The sequence below is a fragment of the Rhinolophus ferrumequinum genome, chromosome 17, assembly GCF_004115265.2.
Source record: "Rhinolophus ferrumequinum isolate MPI-CBG mRhiFer1 chromosome 17, mRhiFer1_v1.p, whole genome shotgun sequence".
Taxonomy (NCBI): domain Eukaryota; kingdom Metazoa; phylum Chordata; class Mammalia; order Chiroptera; family Rhinolophidae; genus Rhinolophus; species Rhinolophus ferrumequinum.
In genome coordinates this window covers 43701070-43727355 of record NC_046300.1, presented here as the reverse complement: position 1 = coordinate 43727355, position 26286 = coordinate 43701070, and the positions used below count along the sequence as shown (strand labels likewise).

Genomic DNA, 26286 nt, shown 5'->3' with positions numbered 1-26286 from the left:
CCAGCCCTCCCTATGCCTTGCCTTGACCTGGGATCTGACCTCTGGCCCCACAAGGGAAGTTGACTCCCTCTGCCTACCACAGCAGCGTTTGGGAGACTTGACACAGCCTCTCCTCTTCCCACAGCCTCTCTCTGGCTTGGGCAGCCTGACTGACCAAGCACATCCCATCCTCCCCTGGCCCTGCAAATCCCCAGCATGGAATTCTCGGCTCATATTAAGCCAGAGAAGACTGAAGACCTAGTGTAAGCTGAGCACCTCTATCCTATTAGATGTGCTTAGTCTGTCACCTACCTTGCTCCTTATGGGAAGGGGTGTGCTGTCATCACCCTTCCCTTCTGCTTGACAATCTGACCTTTGGTTAACTTTCTAGCTCTGTTACCCTGGAAACTGGATAAAAGTAGACTGTCAGCTGTGTCCCTAGGCAAGCATGCGATTGTAAACTGATTGGTAAACTGGACCTGGACGGAGAGAACTCTAAATGCTGATGGGGACACCACACCTAGGGTTTCCTGAGTGCAGTGACCTTTGTTACTGGCCGTCTCCTTCACAGGGACCTTGAACGTAGGCCTATGGATTTATTACAAGAGATCCTGGCTCCTGTGGGACAAGAGGTCACTAAGGCAGGGCAGCCCCCATGACAGTCCCTTGAGGCACCAGAGGGAAAGTCCCCGGTGTTTGGGTGGATGGCTCTAGGACTGCTGACCCGAGCAGACCAAAGTCAAGGGTGGTTGATGCCGGTCTGATGAATCTGAATGTTTAGGAGCATGTCAGGAGGAATACCCCTTGGGTGTTATAGGGAAACTGAGGCTGGGAGGTGAGGCAATTTATGCCAGGCTACCCAGCAGGCTGGACTTCCAGCCTCGACCCCCTTCCCTGATCTGCTGGTGGGGGGCCTACCTCCGGCCTCACGGGGTCCTCGATGCCCACCACGCAGATGCAGGTGAGGTCGTTCAGGATGTCATTCTCGTTGTCCCAGTCGGGCTCCGGGCTACTGGGGAAGTCGCGGTAGCCCACGCAGATGGTGCGGAGCCCGTCACAGGCCATGGGCTCGATCACCTTCTTCACCATCTCATCCCGGTCGCGGGGCCGGAAGACCCGGGGCTCCCCTGCCCCCGTGAGGATTTTGCAGCACCTGGGGGATGAAGGTGGGAGATGGGTAAGGTCCAGCCGAGGGCCCAAGGATCTTCCCTCTACCTGGCTCGAGCTCAGATCCCCCCATCCCTGGGGTGATTCCATTGTGTAGCCAGGGTTGAGAACCACTGGGCTAGCCTAATCCTCTCAAGGCACAAGAGGGGAAACCAAGGCCTACAGAGGGAGAGTGACTTGCTTAGTTCTCCAGGCTATTGCTGGCACCTGGAGTCAGAGAAGACTGGCTAACAGTGGCCATCGCTACCATCAACCAAGTCTGTGCTAAGGAAAGTAAAATAAGAGCGATCTAACAGTGATGATGGGTAGAACTTCCTATCAGTGACTAAGGGAGGAGGAGTATAGGACTCGCTGAAGAAATTGGTAAGAGGAAATAGTGGAAAAAGCACTGGGCAAAGGGCCCTGGAGGTGGTCTTGCTGTGGGACATTGGGCGGGGCTCTCTCTGCTCCCCTGGGTGTCAGGTGGCCCCTAGGGCCTGGCCTACAGGACAGTCCGCGTTGCACGCCCCTGAAGCCCCGCCCCCACCCCGCGTGCCCCTGCCCCCTCACTGCGCGGCTTACTTCTTGAGCACGATCTCAGAAGCACCCTTGCTGTACATGCGGAAACTCTCATCGGGCAGCTTGATGACCGTGCTCATGGACTTGCGCACAGAGTTGAAGGTGTACACTTTGTACAGCTTCTCTTCCGGCATCTGGCTGCGCACGGACTCGTAGTCCTGCTTCAGGTCCATCACGAAGCCCAGCAGGCCGCACTCAGTCTTGTTACCCACCTGCCGAGGCAGGGCGCCCTCCTTCTCTGGGGGCTGCAGGGAGAGAGGTGGGCGGCTCACCGGAGGTTGCCTCTGAGGCCCTGGGGCTTCTGCCTCGTGGTCTGAGGGGTGAGGGCCAGGCTCTGGCTGCCCCCTCTCCCCGCAGTGAGCCTTTCGTCTACCCTCCCACGCTCAGCCCTCTGCATCCCAGGCACAACCCTGGCTCCTGATGCAAGGAGCTATGCAAGATCAGCTCATGCAGAAACGTATGAGCTATTTCAAACATAAAAACATGATAGAGAAGAATGAGAGAAACAGTTGTGAGTCCACCACTCAGCTTTGGAGAACCTTAGCATTGTGCCATATTTGCTTCAGATTTTTCTTGTTTAAGAAACATGACAGCGTTGAATCTCCCTGTGTATCTCTCTCCACCTGCATAATCCACTCCTTGTCCCAGAAAGAACCTTTATCTTGAATGTAGCATTAATCATTACTGTGTGTGTCTCAATGTTTTATTTTGAAATATTTCTAGAGTCACGTACAATAATAATAGAGAGCTGTCATGTACCCTTCATCCAGTGTCCCACAGCACTCACCTCCAGTACGACTGCGACCTTCACAACCAAGATTGACGCTGATATCATCAAACTGACCTTCAGATTTCACCAGTTTCATAGGCACTCGTGTGTGTGTGTGTGTGCATCTGTGTATGTGTGTATGTATGTATATGTGTGTATGTGTACATGTGTGTATGTGTGTGTACGTGTGTGTTTAGTTCTACGCCATGACATCACACGTGGATTCCTATGACCACCAGTGTGAAGATATCCAACAGTTCGTGACAAAGATCCCTGTGCCACCCTTTTTATAGCCACAGTCACCTCCCTTCCATCTGCCTCCCTGGCCCTGGCAGCCACTAACCTGTTCTCCATCTCTACACTTTTGACATTTCAAGCGTGTTATAAAAATGGAATCATACAGTATGTAACCTTGGAAGACTGGCTTTTTCCCCCTCAGCATAATCTCCTCGAGGTCCAGGCAAGCTGTTGCATGTGTCAACAGCATGTTCCTTTTCGCTGCTGACAAGTATTCCACGCTATGGGAAAGCCCACCCCCTGTGATCTCAACTTAGGTTCAAGCAAATGGAACTGCTGTTTTTGTATGTCAAAATGCTCACACACTGGCAATTTCATGTAGTTAAATCTGATGTATGTCTGTATGTGTGCACGTGTAGTGCTGTCTTACACGTTGAAACCTTCACAAAAGGAGACCGTCCACAGTCTTCTGTAACCTGCTTTACTCATGTACCATTACCTTTTCGAGAATCATCCATGTTTAGGGTGCTAGTTTTAATTGCTCTATGGAGTCTAAGCCACAATTCACTTCTCCATTGTCTTTCTTCCTCCTCTTTTCCTTCTTTCCACTCTGTCATTTGGTATACACTCTATTTTTTTTAACTTTTATTTATTTTAAGTGTGTTTTTCCAGGACCCATCAGCTCAAAGTCAAGTAGTTGTTTTCAATGAAGTTGTGGAGGGCTCAGCTCACAGTGGCCCATGTGGGGATCGAACCGGCAACCTTGTTGTTAAGAGCACTGCGCTCTAACCACAGAGCTAACCAGTGCCCCCTGGTACACACTCTTAAGCACTGGTTAAGTGCTGGCCCCCCACCAATGCTGGGCTGCATGAGCACCCCAAGCCCCTGCCCCAAGACTCTCTGTGAATCACCAACTACATGTTCCCCAGCACCTCTCACTTCCTTGGGCAGCTGCCTGAACACGAGCTCCTTCATGCCCCTGTACCTGTGCCCCTGCTGCTCCTTCCCCCTTCCCTGCCAGGCAAACTCCTCCTTGCCCTTTAAGGGCCAGTTCAAATATCTCCTTCTCGTTGAAAACTGCTCTGTAGGTCCTTAGTTTCTACATCTGTATAGAGCATGTGATCTCTAGCTGAGAGAAAAATTAACCCTTTTCACTCTTTTCCGTCAAGTTGATGGTGGTGAGTTGTATTCTTTTCCTCTCTGGGTTCTCAGGGCCAACACAGAGTCCAGCACCCATGAGACACCTACTAATTGTTTTCTGGATGACTCCTGCAGATCAGTCTGGTGGGGAAGGCTCAGGTTAACAGGTAAGAACAAGACACCTCCTTATGGGCACACGTGGTAGGCTTAGCAAGAGGCTGTGGGAAGTTCCCATCTGCAGGTAAACTGACCTCCCACACGCACCCGCACACATGTGCATACACCCACTCATACAACTGGCACAAAATTAACATGTGGCCACTCCGGTGGAGGTGGCTTTGGGAGTGGTAAAAGCTACCACAGACAAACTCAAACCCTAGAGAGATTTTGAAGAGGAGTAACTACTTATGAACATACCCGAGTCCCCGCCCCCCTCCCCGCAGCAGTGGCTTTTCACGGGTGTCGGACCAGCCTTACTCAGCCTCCCTCGTATTGTTCAAAGGAGCAGCCCAGATAGGAAGAAGGTGAGGTCTAGAAGATGCCAGCGTGGACCGGCTATGCAGGGGACACGACAGCAATTAGAAATGACCCTCTCCTAACTCCCCCTTCTACGGTTAGGGCTTCGGCTCAGAGCGCCGACCTGAGCCCAGTGGGGTCACAGGCATTGATAACAGGGCCATCCTGAGACCCAGGGATTCAGAGGAAGGACAGAGCCTTAGACCCTAACCCCTCGTCCTCAGTCTCTCCATCTGCAAAATGGAGAGACTTGAGCAGATGATCTCTATGTAGCTGAGAGAAAAAAATCAACCCTTTCACCACTTTCCTTCACGTGGATGGTGGGAGGGACGGCAGAGAAAGGCAGAGCTGCACAGGAGGGAACGAGCTTCGGAACACCCTCCTGCCACCGTGTCACGCCAAACTAAGTCTCCAGCACCATGAACCTTGGAAAGTTCCCCAAGCTCTGGTGGGATTTGATCTGAAAACAAAGGAATCTTGGATACAGCTTCCCATTTCTGATATTTGGGAAAATAAATGCTAAGCACTCCCCTTTGTTTCTATAGTATGCTGTGATGTTGTGCTTGTAAAATTTATACATTTACTTACTTTTTAGTTTATTTTATTTTTTTTTTACAATTTTATAATTAACCTTCTGGTGATTTCCAGAGTTTTATGTGTTTTCCATAACAGTTTTTTCCCCTTCCACTAATGAAAGAAAATGACGACACAGAGGACTTAAATAAAAATGCCTAATTACTTATTTGCCCAAGAGAGCTGAGCAGTTATGCCTGCAAAACACCCGGCATTTTATTACCCTCTGTGAAATATTTTAATTTTCCTCTAAAAGGATTTCAAACAATCCATGGCTGCAAATGGCGGAGCTGCCTCCTTCGTAATTCAATTTGTTTCCATGACCGTGAGCTCTGAAATCGCCTACGTGCATTACTGACAAGCAGGGGCTCGCCTCTTTTCTCTCTCTCTCTTTTTTCTTGACAAACCCAGAGACTTTGCTATTGGTGTAGACTTTCCAAGAGCCTTTTGACCTCCAGGGCTCCAGTTCTGTAAGGGAGTTAACGCGTGTGGGTATTGTTCCGGTGTTGACGGAGAGGAAGCAGGCCCAGGAGGGAAATGACTTGCTCGAGGTCATTGACCTGCAGAGGCTAGGCCTGCGGCTGTGCCTCAGCCCTCTGACCCCTAGTGCAGCCTTCATCCAGCACCGTTCCCCGTGTAGGCATTGAGCCCTTGGGGAGAGCTGGGTGTAGCCACAGGCGTAGCTTTGGGGGGAAATTCGTGCTCCTGTTTTGGGATACTGGGGAGTGAATACAGCCACGGTCAAGAAATGATGATTTGAAGAACTACAAGTTATAAATAACATCTGCAGAAATGAGATTAAAAAATGTAGCTAGCGTGTACTACCTCACACTCTTAGGCTGGCTATTACAAAAAACAAAACAGAAAACTGCTGGAGAGAATGTGGAAAAACTGCAACCTTTGGGCACTGTTGGTGGGAATAAAAATGGTGCAGCTACTGTGGAAAACAGTATGGTGGTTCCTCAAAAAATTAAACAAAATTATCAACAATTCCACTTCTGGGGATCTACCCAAAAGAACTGAAAGCATGAGCTTGAAAAGATATTTGTACACCCGTGTTTATAGCAGCATTATTCACAGAAGCCACAAGGAAGCAACGCCAAGTGTCCATTGATGGACGAATGGATAAACAAAGTGGGGTCTATACAAACAAGAAAATATTGTTCAGCCTTAAAAAGGGAGTTCTGACACATGCCATAACATGGATAAACCTGAGGACATTATGCTAAGTGACATATCTATCTGTCACAAAAGGACAGATACGCGTACTGTATAATTCCACTTATAGGCTGTCCCTAGAATAGTTCCCAAATTCATGGACAGAGAAAAATAGGATGGTGGTTGTCAGGGGCTGGAGGAGGGAGAAATAGGATGTTAGTGTTTAATGGGGACAGAGTTTCAGTTGGGGAAGATGTAAAGTTCTGGGATGGGTGGTGGTGATGATGGCACAACAACGTGAATGTAACATACTTAATGCCACTGAACTGTGCACTTAAAAACCGTTAAGAGAATACATTTTATGTTAAATGTATTGTACCATAATTAAAAGAGAAACTTTAAAAATATCCCCCCAAACAACCCAGCAATTGCAATACCATGATGTCCTGAGTGGGTTAGAAAACGCCTTTCTGCTCATTGGCTGTCTCTGGTGGCCCCGCCTCCTCACCCCTCAGGGACAGGCCCTGACCAGAAGGCTTCCCAGACTCGGGATGAACCACCAGCCGGCCTCCACAGCAGCAGCAGTGACCATTTTCTGAATGTGGACGCTGCTCACCACTTGATTACGCTCTTCATGTGCTTCGTCTAGCTGTATGCTCACAGCTCCCTGGGAGGCAGGCTGCTATTATTCTCACTTTACAGTTGTCCACACAGAGGCCCAGAGGGGCCAGGTCACCCTGCTAGTAAGTGGCTGAGCTAGGATTTGCCCCCCGGGGTTCCCTGCTCTGAGCCCACAACACATGCTCTCCCAGCAGCCCGGCCTCTCTTCACTAGCTTGAGATTGCTCATTAACTAGGTAACGGGTTGGTGATGTAGAGTCCACGAGGGAGAGGCTGTGTCTTTCTTGTTTACCTCTGCCTCCTACTGTGGGCTAAGCAACGAATAAAGGAACACTTTTGTGTTTGTGTGTGGGGTGCTGCCAATGGGAGGCCAGATGGGATGGAATCTTGTCAGAATTCTGGCCTCCAGCATTGCCATGTAAAGGCCTGCCTCCCCGGGAGCGACTCAGGTGCCAGGTCTCCTGAAGAGCAGGAGGTGGCAGAGTCATGCTGGCAAGCCCCAGGGTCTTTCCCAGAGGCTGGGAAGGCAGAGGTCAGTGTGGGGGTCCAGGACACACACCGGGACAGGCTGGAACCCCGGGGGAGACACTCCTGGAAGGAGACTCCTTGGGGACCCTCCCAAGCTCACCAGTGCATTGTACATATGTGTATGTGGTAAGTGTGTGTGTGGTGTGTGTGCAGGGTGAGGGGGTGGGATGTAGGGATTAACAGCTCCGTTAAAAATCAGAATTCTCCAACAGGGGTGGTTTGCTTTAAACTCTTCTCCCCGAGGTGGTGCTTGCAAACCAATGGAACCAGTTGTTGAATTCCACACGAAGCCCCTTGCCATTTCACACACTAGAACTCTATCCCCTACCTCATCTGCCCATCTTAATGCCCTGCAAAGGCACTTCCAGAGTCTTCCATGCCAGGCCCAGAGCATGGCTTCACTCAGGGGGACTTTGAGGCTCATTTGAATATTCAGTTGAGCCTTCAGTTTGAGCCAGGAGATCTGAGTTCAAGAGTTGTCTCTCTGTTTCTCTGTCACTCCCTCCTTCCCCCCTTTTCTTGGTGCCCTGGTTCTAAGATTATGGGGAACACAATCAAGCAGGTCCTTCCTACATTTTGAGGGTTTACTAGGGTTCTCCCTGCAGCCACTGGAGTTGCGGGTATGCTGTGGACCTGGGGTTTCTAACTAGGTTTAGTTTGGCTTATTTATTCAGGAAAACCATCCTGCCGGGAAAGTTCTTCTTGCTCCTTCCTTCAGAACCACTTCAAGAGTTCCAGGGAGGTTTGTTTTTCTCTTAATAGTTTATATTTTCAGAAATATGCCATAACTTTCCAACAACTTAGCTTCACAAGCACTCATCTCAGTTAAATAATTCAACATTAACCTTAGTGTTAACGTACTTTAGAAGAGTTCTCATAAAATATAAAATTAAAGGTTGCTCGGGTGGTTTCAGAATCAGAATAAATGCGGGTGGAAAAGGAGAATGTTTTCCCAAGAAAGCACGGTCCCTCAAAAGTCTGAGGAAGGAGCTATTTCCATCTAAAGCCCAGCTGTGCCTCTGCGAAGCAGCTGGGTAAAGAGAAGAAGCTAGTAGAAGCCTTGACATTCAAAGAGTCGGAGATGGCAAAGAAAATTTGAGGGCGTGCCAGGATTTCCGAGGCAGGGAAGCGACTTCTGACTAAAAGATGATTCACATAGCTTCCCTCAGAGGGCAAGTTTAGTTCCCAATGATTAGAAAGAAGAGTGGCAAGGAAAAGCTTCTGCTGTCCTCAGAGGGGATGAGGCATGGACTTGAGGCCGGCCCTCTGGAGAGTCCTCATGGGATGCTTTTCCTGGCCTCTCCGCCTATAGACTTGGCCCTGGCACCACCTTCCACCTGTGTCTGGAGTGGGTCTGAGCACTGAGGAGAAAGCCTATTAAGGACGTGTCTGCTGCTACCCAGCAACCCCCAACCCTTCCAGCTCACCTCTCATTATTCCAGCCCGTAGGCATGCCCAGGCCCCGACCGCCACATTTCCTGAATGGGCTATGCGTCTTCGGGTCTCTGGGCCTTTGCAGGGCTGTGCCCCTGCCTGGAATGCCCGCTGGCCCGCTTGGTACACTCCAGGGTTTTCTGGGCCCAACTCTGCCTCTTGGTGGTCAGGAGCCACCCTAGGCAGGTTACTTAGTGTTCTGTCGCTCAGTTTTCTTAGCTGCAAGATGGGAACAATCATATTGGCCTTGATGACCTGGCAGGGGTGTGGAGGGCCAAGCAAGACAGAGGCTGGCAAAGAAAACCACAGGGGGTAAGGCTGAGAAACAATCAGAGGCAACAAGAGGAATCACTGTTGGGGATGGAGTGCTTGCTACATGTGAAGCACAGTGCTGGGAGCGCCACACACGTCTCCCATCTGATTTTCACAGCAGCCTTGGAGCTGCCTCAAGAGAAAGGTACAGCCACATGTGTTGGGCATGGAGTGGTGGTGGGCTGACAGGCTCTGGCTCCTATAGACCTGGGTTCCAGTCCTAACTCAGCCTCTTATCTGCTCTGGGACCCTGGGAATGTTCTTTTACTCCTCTCCTACTCCTTATCTATGAATTAAAGATGTGATGACACCCACTTCACATTGAAACATTGGGGACGTATGCAGCCTTGAGCCTGGCTAGGTGAATGTTAGCAATGAGGATGAATTCTATGCTCACTCTACAGACTGGAAAACAGAGGCTCAAAGAGGTTAAGTAACTTGCTCAGGGTCACACTCAGGTTGTGAGTGCGGAAGCCTGCAGTTTAAATCCTGGTCTGATGGACTGTGGAGCCAAAGTGCTTAACCATCACTTCCGGACTAGGACAGCTGGATTCTAACCCTACTTACCCACGGGGTGACGTGGCACAGTCCCTCTCCGTTCTGGGTCTCAGAGTAGAGTGAGGGGGCTGGAGCAGGGGGTCCCTAAGGTCTGTGAATCCATGTAGATAACATCCACATAAAGTACCCTTGCAAATACTCAACTTCTGGGTTTTTTTTTTGTTTGTTTGAATAAAAAGGCACTAGCTAATTGGAAGTTGTCTGCATCAATGCAGACTAGAGAGCTGAGGGAAGCTGCAGAAGAAATCAGCTCAGCAGGCTGGAGGTGCCGATAGACCTCTGGGGACTGGGACTAGGGCCAACTCCTACTTCTTTCTGTCACAAGAACAGGAAAGTAGAGGGGGAAACATCAGTCCTGTCCTGAGCTTCTTATCAGCTCATAATCGTCCATCCACCACTCACATATCCAACCATCCATTCACTCATCTATTTGTTCACCCTTCCATCCCACCGACCCACATCTACCCATCCATCCATCCATCCATCCATCCCTCTCCCTACCTACTCTTCATCTCATTGATCACACACACACACACACACACACACACACGCACGCACATTTATTAACCAATCGATCTACTTACCTCACTCACCCACCCAACCAGCACTTCCGAGGAGCCCAAGCCAGGGGGAACAGAGATGACTCAGCTGTGTCTTTCACTCTCAAAGAACCCACAGCCTGAATCCGACAGCAAGAAGACACAGAAGAATTGGTGTCCTCATGGAGGGGGAAATACAGCTCTACTCAGGGTCTTATTTTCCCAGGCCAGGCTCATTTACCAAACAAAGCTGAAGACTAGTGTGGGGGAGAGATTAAACACCCTCCCAGCTCTGTCTCCTCTTGCATGGTTTAGGATGTCCTACAGTCCAGATTTTCCAGCCTGGTTTGGAGGTGGCTGGACTTCCAACCTAGACTGAGAAGCTCCTGTCTCCACTTAGGCTTCCTTTGGGCCTAGACGGGCAGTCCCTAAGTGTCCCTTTGCCCCAAATGGCTGGCAGGCTCTTGCTGTGCATCTGACTCTCTGGACCCTAGGCCTTTCTTCCCAAGACCACCAGAGGCTAAAGATGAGACAAGATTGGATTCAATGGCCAAGAACCTGTCTGGACACCTTACTCGACAGCTGGCTTTAGGGTATCTGTAAGTTGGCTCTGCCACTAATTGGCTGTGTGACCTTGGGCAGCCCTGCTGTCTATTTATGTATTGGCTAGCTTCTGCATTGCTACAAATGGAATCCCCTTCAATGGGGGACTGCGGAATAACAACACTAACCAACTGTGTGCTGAATATATGCCTGGCACTGCACTAAGCACCTTGCACTTACTAACTCACTTCATCCTCACAATAATCCTATCATTTTCCCTAGGAAACTGAGGCACAGAGAGCTTAAGTAACTTATTTATATTCACACAGCTAGTGAGGGATTTGCACCCGGGCCACCTGACTCCAGAGGATGAGCTTTAACCACCACCTAGTCATACCAGCGGGCTCTGCTGTCCCCTCCACACCGATGGCCATCAGCCTCCACCAAGGAGAACAATGTGGCCAGGGTTCTTTTAGGAATGACCCAGAAAGAGAAGCGCAGGGATCTTGGGAAGTGAGGGTTCCCAGCACAGAAGGGGACGCTGGTGCCTGAGAGGTAAGTGACCTGGCTTGATTATAAACCAAGGATTCCAGTCCCCAGGTCCCCAACCCCTCTCCTGTTTCAGCAGTGACACCTTCTGTGCACGTGTAGCTGACCGACTGTCCCTGTCCTTTCAGCGACCTGAACACAGCCTCAGTCAGCCGACACCTGGAAATTCAATTTTACAGTAGCTTTGCCACCAGTGCTATGAGACACTGCTTCACTGCGACTTATCACCGCGGTGTTGTTGCCTGAGCCCCCCGGCAGGTCCCAGAACTCCCTTTTCACTGTAACTGCGTAACATACATCTCAATCCAAGTCCAGCTCACGGGACTCTGCCCATGTGGCTGCCGTTCGCATGACGCCTGCGCTGGGAATCACCCTGCTCCCCTCTCGGCCACATCTGAAGTACAAGGTCATTAACAGCGTCTCAGTTAGTTTAGAAAGGCCTAGGGAACAGAAGAAAGCACCGCTGCTCTCCCCTGAACCCCACATTGGGGCTGGGGGTATGTGTGTGTGTGTTGGGTAGGGGTGAGGGGGACAAAAACACTGTCATATCTGGCACCAACATCAGGGTTCTCTAGCACCCATCTGCATGCGTTCTCCCGACCTACTTTCTCCTTTTGTCAGTTCTGCCTCCCTCAGCCTGCAGCTCTGGGGTGATGCGGGTGGCTGCTTGCCACAGCAGAGGGGGTGCAGTTCTTGTAGCCTCAGTATCTGGAGGCAGGAGCCGCCTCCTCTTCCTTCTTCAGCTCTTGGCCCCTTGCTGCTGACTCACGTTCTCCTCCCCATTTCAGTAGAAGCTGCTAGCAGCGTCCACACCCCAACCTGACCATGAAGCTTTGAGCTGGTTCAGGGGCAGAAGGGAGAGCTCAGGGCTAGGGCACATTGGAGGGTGGGTGAAAAAGCTCAGCTGTTCCCCCGGATGCCTGCACTGCAGAAATGCCTTACGCCAGGGTGCCTGGCATGGACGATTCTGTGTTTCTCTTCCTACAAATGCTGGTTAATTACAAAAAGGCAACCTGTGCTTCTAAACCAAGTAGGGATTACAGCATGCTGAGTCAGGCAGCTTAGCTGAGACAGGAATAGGAGCAATTTCCTCATCAGAAATGGTAATACCACGACTATGACGAACAACAACGCTGTCGGTGGTAGGTCGTGCAAACAGCTATGATTAGTCCCCTCTCTGAATCCATCCCTTTGCAATGCGACTGTGCAGTCCCTCTCATCAAGAGATGGAGTGTCTTTGCCCGCCCTTTGAACCTGGGCAGGCCTCCTGACTTGTGTTAGCCAATAGGATGGGCAGTGACAACGTGAATAAGCCCAGGGTTAAACGACAACAGGCCCCAAATAGTGTCCTTTGGCCTAACTGAGGCTTAACACCTAGCATAACTGCAGCTTCAGCCTCTCCCAGGAATGTAATCGTAACCAGTCAATTTGGAATTTCCCAGTCAGCACTAGAGAGGGAATCCCCCAATAGTCCCCTTCTGTCCCCCATGGGTAGGTTATCTAAGCCCGAAACAATCCACTTCCTCCCTTTCTGCCTATAAAAGCCTTCCATTTTGTACACCTTCTTGGAGCTCCTTACTACTAGATAGATGGGATGTTGCCCGATTTATGATTCATTCAATAGAGGCAATAAGGTCTTTAAATTTTACTCAGTTGAATTTGTGTTACTTAATACCAGACAAGCCTGGAGGAGGAGGGACCACACAGAGCAGGGATGAGCCATCCCAGCAGAGGCCATTCTAATCAGCCTAAGTCCTGCCCAGGTCAGTAGAGCACCACAGAGACCCGAAGAACCACCCAGCTGAGCCCAGCCTGAATTCCCAACTCACAGAATTGTGAGCTAAACACAGTTTTCTTTTTAGCCACTACCTTTTGGAGTAGTTTGTGATGTAGCAACAGCGAACTAATAAAACAACACTGTTTTTTTTTGGTCATACAAATATCACGTCAAAGAGGAAAAAGTCACTTACTGTCTGAGCACCCCAAAACGCATCAGCAGGACGTAAAATCCTGAGCCACGTCGCTCCACCTGCCCTGTACATCTTTATGCCCCCACGGATGTTGCTGTCTTGAGTGGCGCCTGCCCCACTTACCAGGATCTTGGTGGTGTAGGCGCTGTTGATGGCGATGGCGTGGACCAGCAGCTCCATGGTCTTGGCGTTGATGGAGCTGGGCTCGGGGATCTCCTTGTAGTGGACATCACCGATGTAGGCCTGCACCACGGTCATGCGATTGGTGGTCAGCGTGCCCGTCTTATCTGAGCAGATGGCTGTGGCATTGCCCATGGTCTCACAGGCGTCCAGGTGGCGGACCAGGTTATTGTCCTTCATCATTTTCTGGGGGAAGGCAACATGAAGAGAGGGACTTGGGGGCCCAGGGCACAGGGTGGACACATAGCAAATGAAACAGGACTGATGCAGTCTGCCCTTTTGTTTCCACACCCGCAAAGGATTGTGGCTGCTACGGCCTCTGATATCTGTGCTCCTATTTTGTGTACAGCTCTTTTCCTTCTCTGTTATGAGTTGAGTGATTTTAAAAATTTGACTAATTGACTTTATTAATTCAGAATATAGAAGTATATACCTTAGAATATAGAAGAATATACTTTAGAATATATAAGTATATACTTTGGAATATATCGTTTAGAAAATAGAAGTATATACTATATTCTTTATGGAAAAAAGAGGGAAAGCAATGATAAGGTTGGGTTCTTTTTGATTATTTCAAATATTTTTCTTTTATACCATAACATCAATAATGATTACTTATTTGATTACGAATTTTCTCAACTGTACCACCTTTCACTGGTGCCTGGTTTTCATTGTCACTTTGGTTTCACCAAAAGTAAACACATTTAGGAGATATACGTATTTACAGACATAGGACAATACCTGGAAAAATGTCAAAATATGAGTATTAGTGTCATTATCTGTGGGTGGTAGAAATATAGGAGATTTTTGTCTTCTTTTAAAAGAATCTATAGATTCGTTTTTTTTCTACAAATACATATTCTAACTTGCATGATAAAAATCACAAGTTTCTTTTAAATAGACAAACAAAAAAGAAAACTAAGCAGCCTTACTGCTACCACTCAGAACTGACTCACCTTACACATCAACATCCTTTCTTTTAAATTTATAATAAAAATGGAATCCTATTATACGTATTTATTAATTTTCTAATGGATTCGCCTTCCTTTCTCTCTTCCCAGCTTCACACGCCCCGCTCCTTCCAGGGTCTCAAGCAAGTCATGCAAACAAAGTAATTTTCTGGGAACCATCCGTCTTCGTGCAGACCCCCCCAATCACAGTGCCCTGGATAGCAAAGAGGGACACTGAAAAGCTGCCAGAGTAAAAGTTGCTGAATCAGATGTAGTTCTAGTCTCTGCCCAGGAATTTGATGTTTTAAATTCCTGCTCCTCATTATAACTCTTTATAACAAGGGTAAAAAAGGAGGGCAATTAGAATAATTTCAATAGCAGTTTATGTTACTAAGAAAGGAGCATTGGTAGGATTATTTGCTATTGCTGTTTCTCTTATTGTGACCTGTGATAACAGTAACAGTAAATGTATGTTGAATGGATGATCCACAGCAATTTGAATTTGCAACACACTTTACAGTGTGTTGTAAACACGTTCTTCTGCATTTATTTTTTTTGCCGGATGTTATAAGAATCCTTTGAAACTTGGGAGGATTCTTGTCATCTAGTTTGGCAATCAAAGAAGCCAAGGCAAAGTGACTTGACCAGCCTCACACAAGTAGGGATGGTTAGAGCTGGGACTAGAACCCAGCTCTGTTTATCTAACCTGACAGCCTGGATCATTCCAGCGGGCCGCTGCCCATCTGTATTCTCTGACAAGGGTTTATGTCTGTTGAGCTTAAAAATGCTTAGGCCTGTGCATCCAATATGGCAGCCAATATGACTACTGAACCCTGGAAATGTGGCTGGTCTGACGTGAAAGGTGCTGGACGTGTAAAATACACATCAGATTTTGAAGACTTATTGTGAAAAAAGGAATGTAAAGTATCTCTCTAGTAATTTTTATGTTGATTACATTTGGCTTGATAATAATTTGGACATATTGGGTTAAGTAAATCCTATTATTAAAATTAATTTTGCCTGTTTCTTTTTACCTTTTCTTTTTAACGTGGCTACTAGGAAATTTAAAATCACACATGCGGCTCACATTATATCTCTCTTAGACAGTGCTGATCTAAGCGGTCATCCTATGCTTCTGATGGTAACTTCTGGGGGGTAGGCCCAGGCTCACAGAGGGTTGGGGTGCTGTACTAAGTTTATCAAGTAACTGTATAAGTAACACTATCTATGATGGCTGAAGGCACCAGGTGCCAGAGATACAAACTGTAGGTGTGGAGGCCTAAATATATCTGTACGTGATGCCCCCAAACCAAGTCTATACGACTTTTAGGGAGACCCGAGCTCAGCTGCGTGGCCGGGAGGGTTCTGACTCATGGCTGTGTGAGAGAGTCCATCTCCACGCCCTGGGCCCCTGAGCGGCATTGTGCGCTGACCTGTTTGGGCTTTGGTTTGTGGGATGGAGTTTCTTTGAGAACCCTAAAAACAAGGAGACGATAAGGGCCGTATCCTTTACACAGAGCTGCCACTTTCTGGCATCTGCCTAGAGATCTGTTTTCTGTATGAAATTACATCGGCAAGCCCAGCCCAAATTCCAGCTTGGAAACTGACGCTCGCTGTGCCCTCCGGCGGTGCTGCCAATGTCTCGCAGCGAATGCCTTATTTATAAACACGCCCAGGCCTCCACCGTGCAGGGACATCCTGGCATCAGGGCCCTGGGAAACAGGAGTGCAGCCTTCCTTCGGAAGTGTGAAAACCACAGGGCCAAGGGTAGACAGGAGACCAGGGTGTGAGGACCTGGGGGGTGAGGCAGGCTTGACGTGCCCCCAGGAGGGCTGCACTCACAGTGCCTGTTAGGACGCCAGCCCGCCCTGCCCAGCGTTCCAGCTCTACAGATGGCCACGGGCCTGGGAGCAGCCGGCGGCGGGGCTCTGCCATCAGGGCAGCATTTAAGAAGCTTCCACAGTCGGCACGCAGGGGCCCACTTGCCCTTCATTGAACCAGTTTTAAAACCTCATATTTTCAGCCCAACTCCTGAGAGGAGGGAGCTTTCACAAAATCAGTCGTCCTTTTTGTTTTAGTCTTATTGCTTTTCAACTTTAGGAAGCAACCTCTGAGATGAGTATTTGTACAGGTTGTGCAGGGCTACGAGGCCTGTGCCTGCAGCGGCCAGATCTCTGCCTTGGTGGGACACAGTGGGTGGGGGCCTCCATAGTGATGTCTGCATTTCATTTTCTGTTTATACGTAGTTGGGATGACTGTCAATGTTTAAAATCAGGAGGGTTTATACTAAGTCCAGATTTTAGGCTTCTCTTGAAAAAAATGTACAGATCTGGCAACACTGGGCCTACATCCCCTCAAGGTGACACTTGGTTGGGCTGACTAATGGCTGCTCCTTTAGCTAGGGTGTGACTCTCCAATTTGCCACAGGCCCCTGGTCTCCCTGGAGGCAGGGACTTTTGGGTTCCTGCATACATCATCTCTCTAGCTTCCAACGTGTCCATCCCCTTCTTCTTAACTCTTGTCCCAACCCTGCACTGGCCTCAGGAACCACTCCACAGCCCCCAGCTAGTGGCAGCCCATCTCATCTGCCTCCGCTGGCCGGTGCTATTCTCCCCTTCTCACCTTCACCGAGTAGGCCAGGGAGATGGTGACAGCCAGAGGGAGCCCCTCGGGCACGGCAACCACCAGCACCGTCACACCAATGATGAAGAACTTGACGAAGTACTGCACGTAGACAGGCGTGCACTCGGGTAGCCATGGCTTCTTGTTGACCACGAAGGTGTCCACGGTGAAGTAGAGTACCAGGATGATCACTGTGATGGCCGACATCACCAGGCCTACAACACGGAGGGAGGAGAGCTGCTCAGGGCTCTCTTGGGTGGGGGGCACTCTGAGAAGTGACGAAACCCTTGGCCAAAGGGCTCTGGGCTCAGACCCACCCTGGCTCACATCCCAGCCCCACCACTTACTTGCTCTGTGACTTGGGGCAAGTCCTCCCTCCTCACGAGGCTCAGAGCCTCCTCCGGACAATGGGGCTGCACATTTAGTTCTCATGGTTTCGTAAGGATCAAACGTGATTACTGCATGTAACGTGCCTAGCACAGTGCCCCGACACACAGTAGGTGCTTACAAAAATGTGTGCCGAGTGATCATGTGAGCATAGCGCTCTCACACAGTAACATGCAGTTGGTACCATTTATTTACTCATTCATTCAGGCAGTAGGGATAGAGCAGTCAAGGGGACGGAGCCACTGTCCTAGGAAAGCTGAGATTCCAAAGGTGGAGACAAGAAACAAAGATGAACAAGGTAATTCAGACATAGTAATGATGTGAAGAAAAACTCTATGATGTGCTAGGCTGAAGCTAAGAAAACAACCTAAATGTTCCTTCACCGATGGATGGATAACAGCAATGTGGTATACACATACAACGGAATTATTCAGCTTTAAAGAAGAAGGAAATCCTGCTATTTGTGACAACAGGGATGGACCTGGAGGACATTATGCTAAGTGAAATAAGGCAGACAGAGAAGGACTGATATGAGGAATCTAAAACAGGCAAACTCATAGAAACAGAGAGTAGAAGGGTGTTGTCAAGGGTGCAGGAGGGGCCGAAGGAGGAGTTGTTTTTCAGTGGGTATAAAGTTTCAGTTATGCAAGATGAGTAAGTTCTAGAGCTCTGCTGTACAACATGGTGCCTACACTTCAAAATTGGGTAAGAGGATAGATCTTCTGTTAAGTGTTTTTACCCAAAAAGCAACCTCCCCCCCAAAAAATTACAAAAGAACACAAAAAATTTGGGGAAGGTGGTGGATATGTTTAGTACCTTGGTTGGGATGATGGTGTCATGGACATATGTATATGTCCAAACTCATCACAATGTACCCTGTGGGGACAGAGTCCCAGAGAGCAGTTTCCAGGCTCTCGGCCTCACGTGAAAAGGTGCTGACTCGGCTATGAGATGGCCGTCAGCTGTAATCAGATGGCCATCCGCTGTGGCTAGTTGGCTGTCAGCTGTTACCGGTTAGCCATGGGCCACTAATATAACGGCCGTGGCTATGTCAGGGTGCCAGGGGGTTGGTTGGTTGGCAGAGAAGCGGACGGCAGATTGTGGCTCCTGCTTCCTGTGTCTCCAACCCAGCCGCCAGCGAGAATATAGTGGTGTGACTCCCCTATCTATGGCTCCGTGGGCGTTCCTTTTCCGCCTCACCATATCCCACGTTCTGGTGTGGGGAGCGGGACCAGAGACCCCGCATGACAACACATTAAATGTATGCAACTCTGTTGTATATAAATCATATCTCCATAAAGCTAAAAAGAAAAAAGCGACATGTGCAGGTAGGGAGAGGCTGCATAAGGTAGGGTGTCCAGGGAAGACTTCCTGGAGGAGGTGATATATGAGCAGACAGAGGAATGATGAGAAACCGCAGCCAGGTGGTGACCTGCAGAAAGAGAGTTCCAGGCAGAGGAAATAGTAGGGGACTCTTTTTTGGATGAGGAAACTGAGACTCAGTGAGGGATGTGACTTGCCCAGTGCCATAGGCCAGGGAGGCGTTGTAGAGTTAGCAAATACAGGTGGCTACTTGTGGGGATCCCCTGGGATTTCTCTTGCCATTTCCATGTGCCCATCCCCACGTGCCACAGATGCTGTGCAGGTGCCTCCAAGACTGCACACCTGCACCCTCTGCCAGAGGAGGATTACGCTTTGGCGACTAGAGTCTCCTTGTCCGGATGTGCCTGGGAGTGCCCCCCACCCCAAGTGGATGGCCAGGATCCAGTGGTTGATGTGAGGGTCCAAAAACCCAGCCCCCTCGCTGTAAGGCAGAACGGACCCTGCAGAGGTTGGTCTTCTGCTCCAGAGCTCCCGGTGGAGCAGGTGGAGACTGGGGTTCCGCCCCAAACCTCAGCTTTATTTATTCAGCTTCTTCTCCTGCCCCGTTGTATCCCTTACCCTCTACAGGTCTCACCTGAGAGCACCCCCTCCCCAAATCCCACGCCCACCTATCTCCAACTCTGCTTTCAGAGAATTCAGCCCAAGAGAGAAGCAGAGGTGGGATGTGAAGCCAGAAATGCTTGACTCAGAGCTTCCCTCTTGGCAGGGCCAAGGAGGCAGAGGGACATTGAAAGCCATGGGTTGTTCTCATAGTTTCGTTCCCTGCCCCCCAGGGCCATGTTTCCTGGGAATCTTCTACATGGTGAGGATGGAGGAAATCCCTGTGCCCTTGCTTCCCCACCCCCACTTCCAGCTGTGGAGCCTCAGAGCCTGCTCTATCCCCGCCTGACAGTCACCAGGGTGGGAAGCCAAGCTCCCAGCAGCCGGGAGCTGTCACCAGGACCCTGAGTTTAAATATAGATAGCGAAGCCTGTAATTTGCCTCCCTTCTCCACACTGCAGTGCCTATAATTAGAGCCAGGAGACAACCATGGAGGGGCAAGCAGCCATATGGGGAGGCCTTAGTGTGTGTCACGTCCTTACCCAGGAGGGGTGGCCAAGGGCACATCAGACGGGCAGGGCTCACCTTGCAGCTGGACTTGGCTTCCTGGGCCAGAGGGGCTGTCACCAGCCTTTACCTGCAGCTACCAACTCGGTAGGGAAGGCCAGCTTATTGTGCTGGGGATCCTGGCACTGCCCTCAACCTCTTCATTCTTTGCCCTGCACTGCAGCTGGGCTGGTCACTGGAGGCCAAATGTATGCCTGCCCCGCCCTGCTCAGAACTCTTGCATGGCTCCTGCTGTCCTCAGGATGAAAAGGCTGTGCTGCAAAACTCCAGGCCCTGCAGGGTCTTGGAGCCTCCAGCCACCACACCCACCAAGTGCTAAATACTCTGTGTGCATAATCTCCTTTCATCCTCCTAGCAACCTGTGAAGTAGAGACGGGTATCCCAGTTTCTCAGACCAGGAGGCAGAGGCTCAGAGCCAGGGCAGGTTACCTGTGCAAGTTCTCACAGCCGTAGCTGGACAAGAAAGCAGGCCCCCCAGGGCCATGCTGGGTGTGTGCCCCCACACCCCAGGCTTTCAGCTTCACTCTTCTGCCCCTTTCAGTGCTGAGTGTCTAATGCATAAAGACTCAGACTAGCTGCTGTGGTAGAGAAGGCGAGTCTCAGTGACCACCTCGTGCAGATGAGGCAGTTGAGATGCAGCCTGGGGTCCTGCCGTGTGTCCCCACCCCCATCCTCGGGGGCTGCACACTCACCTGCCTTGCCGATCTGCACGGCCAGCTTGGTGAGCTTGCCCTGGAGCACCGACTTCTCCTTCTTGTGCATGTTGGCCTTCTTCTTGTCATCAGCGTCGCCGCCCTCGGCACTCTTGAGGGGCTGCATCTCCATAGCGGCCGCCCCGTCCTGCTGTTTGGCTGCAGGTGGCAGAGCATACATGTGCACACACACACAGGTCAGCCTACAGGGGGGGATGTTGGCACCCACCCTGCCTGCCTGGGGAGTGCGGTGAGGCACCCGCTCGCCCCTCTTGGGCCCCCGCATGGCCGGCACAGAAACCCAGTGACGGAAGGTTGGCCGCTTCCAGCTGGAGACCCTGGTCCCAGGGCCACTAGCTGCCTCGGACCTGGAATTCAGGACACAGAGGGCAGTGACATGGCTCCAACCTGGATTCCCAGCAGGAGTAGGCTGGGGTCCCCTCTGGGCCTTCCCCGATGGCCCCTTGGCTGTCCCCACATTCAGACAAGACACACAGGCTTGGGCTTTACCCGTTGATCCTTGGCCCATTTTGTTGGTATACTAAGTAGTCACCAGACAGCAGGGACAAAAAGGGGGCTTCAAAGGTAAAAGTGAGTGTCTCTGTCCACGGTTACCAAGCCATCTCCTCTCCGCCTTCAGTGCAGGCCTGATTCGGCAGCCTAGGCCCTACCCCTTATTTCCTAAGATCTCAAAGAACCAGCTTCAAGCCTTCAGCTAAATGGGGAGCGTAGCTCAAAGGCTGGGAAGAAGCTGGCTGGCACGTGTCTTGTTCTCACCAGGTGATGCCTCCATTTAGCCTGGAACCACTGGAATTATAGCTACACCTCCCCTCCCCTCTAAGACGGCAGGCACCCATAACTGTGGCCGCGTCTGCCTCTGGCATGTCCCTCAGAACTGGAGGGGAGGGGCTGCAGGGACCACAGGAGCCGGTTAATACAAAAGGGTTACCTTTGCTCTGGCTGGCGTCCACAGTGCCATCCTGCATTTTACCTACACGACAAAGAATTTTAACAGACAACAGAGAACAGACAATGCACATCGGTCATCATGAAGACAACAGGCCACGGACATTCATGTCACAGACGGAAGAAGGGCCAAGCCGACTCCGTCCCTCCTTACGGGGATGCTGGGAAGCCCCAGAGACAAGAGCAAACCTGGCCACCGTGTTGGCTGCGGGTCTGTCTTGATTTTGTGGGGGCTTGGAGAGAGTGTTTCTGTGGGAATTATTTTAGCCCTGAGCATTTTACAGATTAAACGACAGCCTTTAAGGGTAAAGGGACCAGAGTTGGCTGGCAGGGAGCAGAGAAGTGGGAGTTCTCAGGTCTCCAATGAGTAATTTGTGTTGGTGCCTTTTGTGGGCTGAGAGGAGGCAAAGGGAAATGAGAGAGAGAGAGAGAGAGAGAGAGAGAGAGAATCTAGAATGGGGAGAAATTTGGCCAATGTGTTCCTTAGTTTCTGGCTCCAGGAGAAATACTACTAGTTTCACCTTCTCCTTCTGAAGGGGTATGAAGCCACAGCATGGACAGATGACCCTATGCCCAGCTCCGCTGAGAGTGACCCATGCAAAGGGCAGGCAGGGGCTACCCAGTGGTGGGCTCTGTGTGTGTCCAGGGGGCTTGGTGGGAGTGCCCTGTCTCCGGAGGAAGCTGCCAACCACCCCTCCATCTGTGTGTGTGCTCTTCATTCTGAGGTCGAGCAGCTCAGGCCATAGTAGACAGGAGAGGTCGGCTTGGTGGGCTCCCACGGGCGCTCCCTGCCCCCTGTCCAGCATACCACGGCCTGATGTTGCCTAGTGCTGGGGAAAGGGCTGAATCTGGGGCTCCCCACACCTTATTCAGGGCTGCCTGGGAGGCTCTCTTTACAGCCAGAGGCTTGTGGGCTGTGGGTGGGAGGGACTGGTGGATCCTACCTGGTGGCTGAGACACCTTCCTTCACTAGTTGGCACTGTGGAGAGGGACACCCTTCCATCCACTGAGCCTGCCTGCTGAGCTCATCCAGAACTCTGCCCACATGCCTCACCACCTCTAGAGTAAGCTGAGGGCAGCCACCCCTGGACAGTTGCTGCAAAGGTAATTCTCACAGCTCACGTTCCAGAAGGACCCCCAGGTGCAGGCGCATACACGCCCTCCACGATGTCATCTAGTCCTCACCACATTTCTACAAGAGCGCTCCTGTATTACACCCATTTACAGATGAGAAAGTGAGGCTCGGAGAGGGAGATGGCGTGCCCGGGGCTCAGTGGGTACATGGAGAGCTGGCCCCAAAGTGAGTGCATGTTTCTGCCCAGACGGGGAGAATGCAGTCATCCCTCAGCCCCTCTGAGCCCAGGAGAGGGCCGTGGAATTTGCACTGGAGGGGGACTGGGCTCCTGAAGCGCCTGTTGTGACACCAACTAGCTGTGTGGCGTCACCTCTCCTCGTCTCAGCTCCCACCTCTGTAAAATGGGGATGCAACATTCACGTCCCGAAACATCTAAAAGCTGCCTTGGGAATAACCACTGGCCCATTCAGCCTTTTGCAGTGTGCAAGCGTCATTTCCAGTCAGTCTTCCCAACACCCTGCAAGGTGGGTGGGCGGGCTTTTCTCACTCATTTTACAGATGAGGAAACGGAGGCCAAGGAAAGTTCGGAGGCAGCCCTCACGTGATGATAACCCTGTCGCTGCATTATTAGTTCCATAAACACAGTCGTCACCATCATCACCCATGGTATAGGTGACTCAGAGGGGGGCACAGGCTCTCTGGGATCCCAACCCCACATCCTCTCTCCAAGGAAAGTACAATGCTCTTCCCACGGCCTCTTCTAGCAAAAGCTCAGTGACCCACCTGGGGTTTAAAGAGAAGGGTGCCCGTTGCTCTATTGTAAATTCTTTCCACTGGATTAAGAAACAAAATAGAAAGAGGCCTTTTAGAGCAAACGGGAATGAATTACAACAATTATTTTTATTTTGAAAAATAATTTTACTAACTGGGCTAAAGGGCAGCAGAGGACTCCGCTTCAACGGTGGCTTTTAGATGGCACAAAGGGGCCTTTATTTGCATGGCATATTATCAGGAGCAATGGCTCCAGTGTGTGCCCATTAACCAAGCCAGCAATTTCCTCTTTTATTTCCATAGTGAGCACGTGGCAGAAAAATCATCACCGATGCACATGTTGGAGGGAGGGAGCGGTGTTCTGGGGGTGCTCGGGTGCAGATGGCCTGGTTTCTCAGAAGCAAGGGACTTATTGGGGGCTCTCCTCAGCTACACTGGTACTTGTCTGACCCTAGAGCTGTGTGGGCCAACCAGCTCTGGCCCCGTGTGGGACCTGGATGATGGGCTGTGTTTCAGGGGAGCTGGGATGGAAGACAGGACCCAAGATGGGGAACGAGGGTGCAGACTCAGAGGCCCCTCTGCATCAGATGCCAGAAGCAGCTTTGCCACATGGAGGTGTTCATGTCACGCATTGCAGGGACACGGGTGTGAAAAGCAATGCTGAACAGAAGTTGGCTGTGGAGCATTCATGGAGAGGTGACCTGCTAAACAAGCTTTGGGGAGACAGACCACTAACTAGGAGACCTGGGATATGTCACTTGTCTTCTCCGCTTCTCCATTTCTTCCTCCGTAAAATGCAACAATTTCAGCCCAGGTGTTGCTTACGTAAAGGATTGCAAAGTGCCCTATAAATGTCTGGTGTTAAGATTGATGTATTATTAATTACGACTATAAGCGATGCATTAAATAGTGATATATTAATAACTGTAAAGTAAATAATAAAATAACAATGGCAAACATAAGGCCTCCAAAGATGAATGGAGCATACCCATCTTTCAGTTGGGACAGGGCTTGGGGGAGTAAAGAAAGGAGGAATACGTCAGTAAGTTTGTTTTCTATCTCCAGGTCATCCCGATTAGGCTCAGAGGAAGGCAGGGAGAGGGACAGTCAACTCTCTCACTCACCATGCCTCCGGCCAGCGCCTCTCACCCTTTAACGTACTCTGCCTGGAGCCTGGAGAGCTTGTCAGAAGCAGATTCTCATTCAGTAGGTCTGGGCTGGGGCCCAAGCTTCTGCATTTCTAACAAGCTCCTAGAAGGTGCTTAGGCTCCTAGTCCTCTGATCACATTTTGAGCAAAAGCTAAGAGTATTGTTTCCCAACGTAAATTATGGGACATACCAGTCCCACATGATTCAGCCAGGAAAGGTGCTACAGCCAAATCAGCCTGGGAAGCCTGCATGGCTCTGTCACTCTCCACTACACACCAGCATATTCAAGGCTCTGAGAAGTCCTGCAACAAGGAAGAAACCAATTCTATCCCGTGGTTCTTAAACATCTCTGATCACAGGATCCTTTTCTTGGGGGAAAGACCTCTTGATATCCTTGTGAAATTTACAAGACACATTCCATCGGGAAATTCTGGATCAGGAAAAGCAACACACACTTTAGAGCCAGCCAGGCCTGTCTTCAAATCCCAGCTTCTCTACTTTCTAGCTCTGTGACCTTGGGCTAGTGTTTTGATTTCCTGGAGCCTCAGTTTTCTCATCTTTAAAGTGGGGATAATAAAATATATCACAGGGTTGTCAGGAGGATTAAATGAGATGGCAAGTATGAATGCTAAAGTGCCTGGTGTACAGTAGGTGGTCAAGAAATGACAGTTTCCCATCTTTCCTGCAGTTTTTCTGCTATAGTTTGGAAGTGAAGGTACTCTTTTTTGGGACCATCCAGCCCAGATGCAGGCTCATTGCCCTGGAGGAAGCAGGATGCCACATCCTGTTTCCTTCTCCCCCAGGCTATGGGTTTGCCTACATCATTTCTCCCTGTCACCCTGCCACCCCTCCCTGAGGCATGACACCTCCCACACCCCAAGCTGTCTTCCTTTCTCCTCCTGTGCCTGAAATAGACCCACACCCGAATTAGCCCTTCTTGGCAAGGCATTGCTTACAGAAGTGTCTAGCCCAGGTCACTTGGAATCCAGGTGGCTCAGCCAAAGGTCTGGGGCGGGGGATGGGAGGACGAGGTGGGGCAAGACCTCCGTGTGTTTCAGGAGTAGTGAGGAGTAAATGACACAAAGGTTGAGAAACCTGCAGCCAGTGCCTGGTATGCAGGGACGCTGGGGCAATGGATTCATGACAGCCCTAACAGCTTTCAGCAGTTCAGGAGCAGCTTGAGTGCCTATCATGTCACCTACCTTGGGGACAGGGGGCATATCTGAGTAATAGAAGCCTCAGTGCTTTGAAGACGGGAGGGTATAGAAATAAGAAATCTTCTCAAGTCTTGGAGGCAAGTGAATGGAATTCCTTCCTGCCTGTGTGTGAGGTGGTAAGATGCAGACCCCAGGTACAGTGGCGGCCCCTTACCCCCGAGTGGGCCAGTTAGAATGCAGAGACCCAGGACAAACGCTCCAGCACAGGCAACAGCGAGAAACACCAGTCCACATCCAAGGGACAGAACGAGGCCCGAGCCCAAGCGAACCCTCTGCCCATTCGCTCAGTGAAAGAGAAGAGGAAGAAACGTCTACCAGTGGCTCAGCCATGCTATGGAGTGGGGCCAAGGAGCTGAACCCCGGCCTGGGTCCCCCTGCCTCAAAGAAACTTTAGAGTCGAGGACCGGAGCCTTCAGTGGGGACCCAGACGCCAGCTTCAGCCCGGTCCTGACCCCAGGCCTTCTTCCCAAAGCTGGGGCAGGAACGTGCTTAGGAGAGGGCCACACAAGTGGGGCGCTGCTTCTTGGGGCCAAATCTGAAGCCAAGGTCATGTCCCTCTTCAGGGCTCCACTCGGTGTCAAGGGCCCAACAAGAGCCAATGCCATTTTGGCGCCGAAAGCGGGCGCGGAGCTGATTC

The 26286-nt window shown here is 50.6% G+C and overlaps 1 protein-coding gene across 14 annotated transcripts in view; it reads right to left on the bottom strand.

The window, feature by feature from the left end:
- ATP2B2 (ATPase plasma membrane Ca2+ transporting 2) overlaps positions 1–26286 on the bottom strand; it is a 360418-nt gene that overhangs the window by 31032 nt on the left and 303100 nt on the right. For 12 of the 14 annotated variants that reach the window (XM_033131470.1, XM_033131472.1, XM_033131469.1 and 9 more), the window contains 6 exons: positions 21421–21462; positions 20472–20630; positions 16903–17117; positions 13274–13516; positions 1708–1949; positions 898–1132 (listed from right to left, as the gene is read on the bottom strand). In XM_033131470.1, coding sequence (XP_032987361.1) covers positions 898–1132; positions 1708–1949; positions 13274–13516; positions 16903–17117; positions 20472–20630; positions 21421–21462 — 1136 coding nt within the window. The remainder of the gene's footprint in view (positions 1–897; positions 1133–1707; positions 1950–13273; positions 13517–16902; positions 17118–20471; positions 20631–21420; positions 21463–26286) is intronic. The other 2 variants (XM_033131479.1, XM_033131481.1) reach the window with 1 other exon arrangement.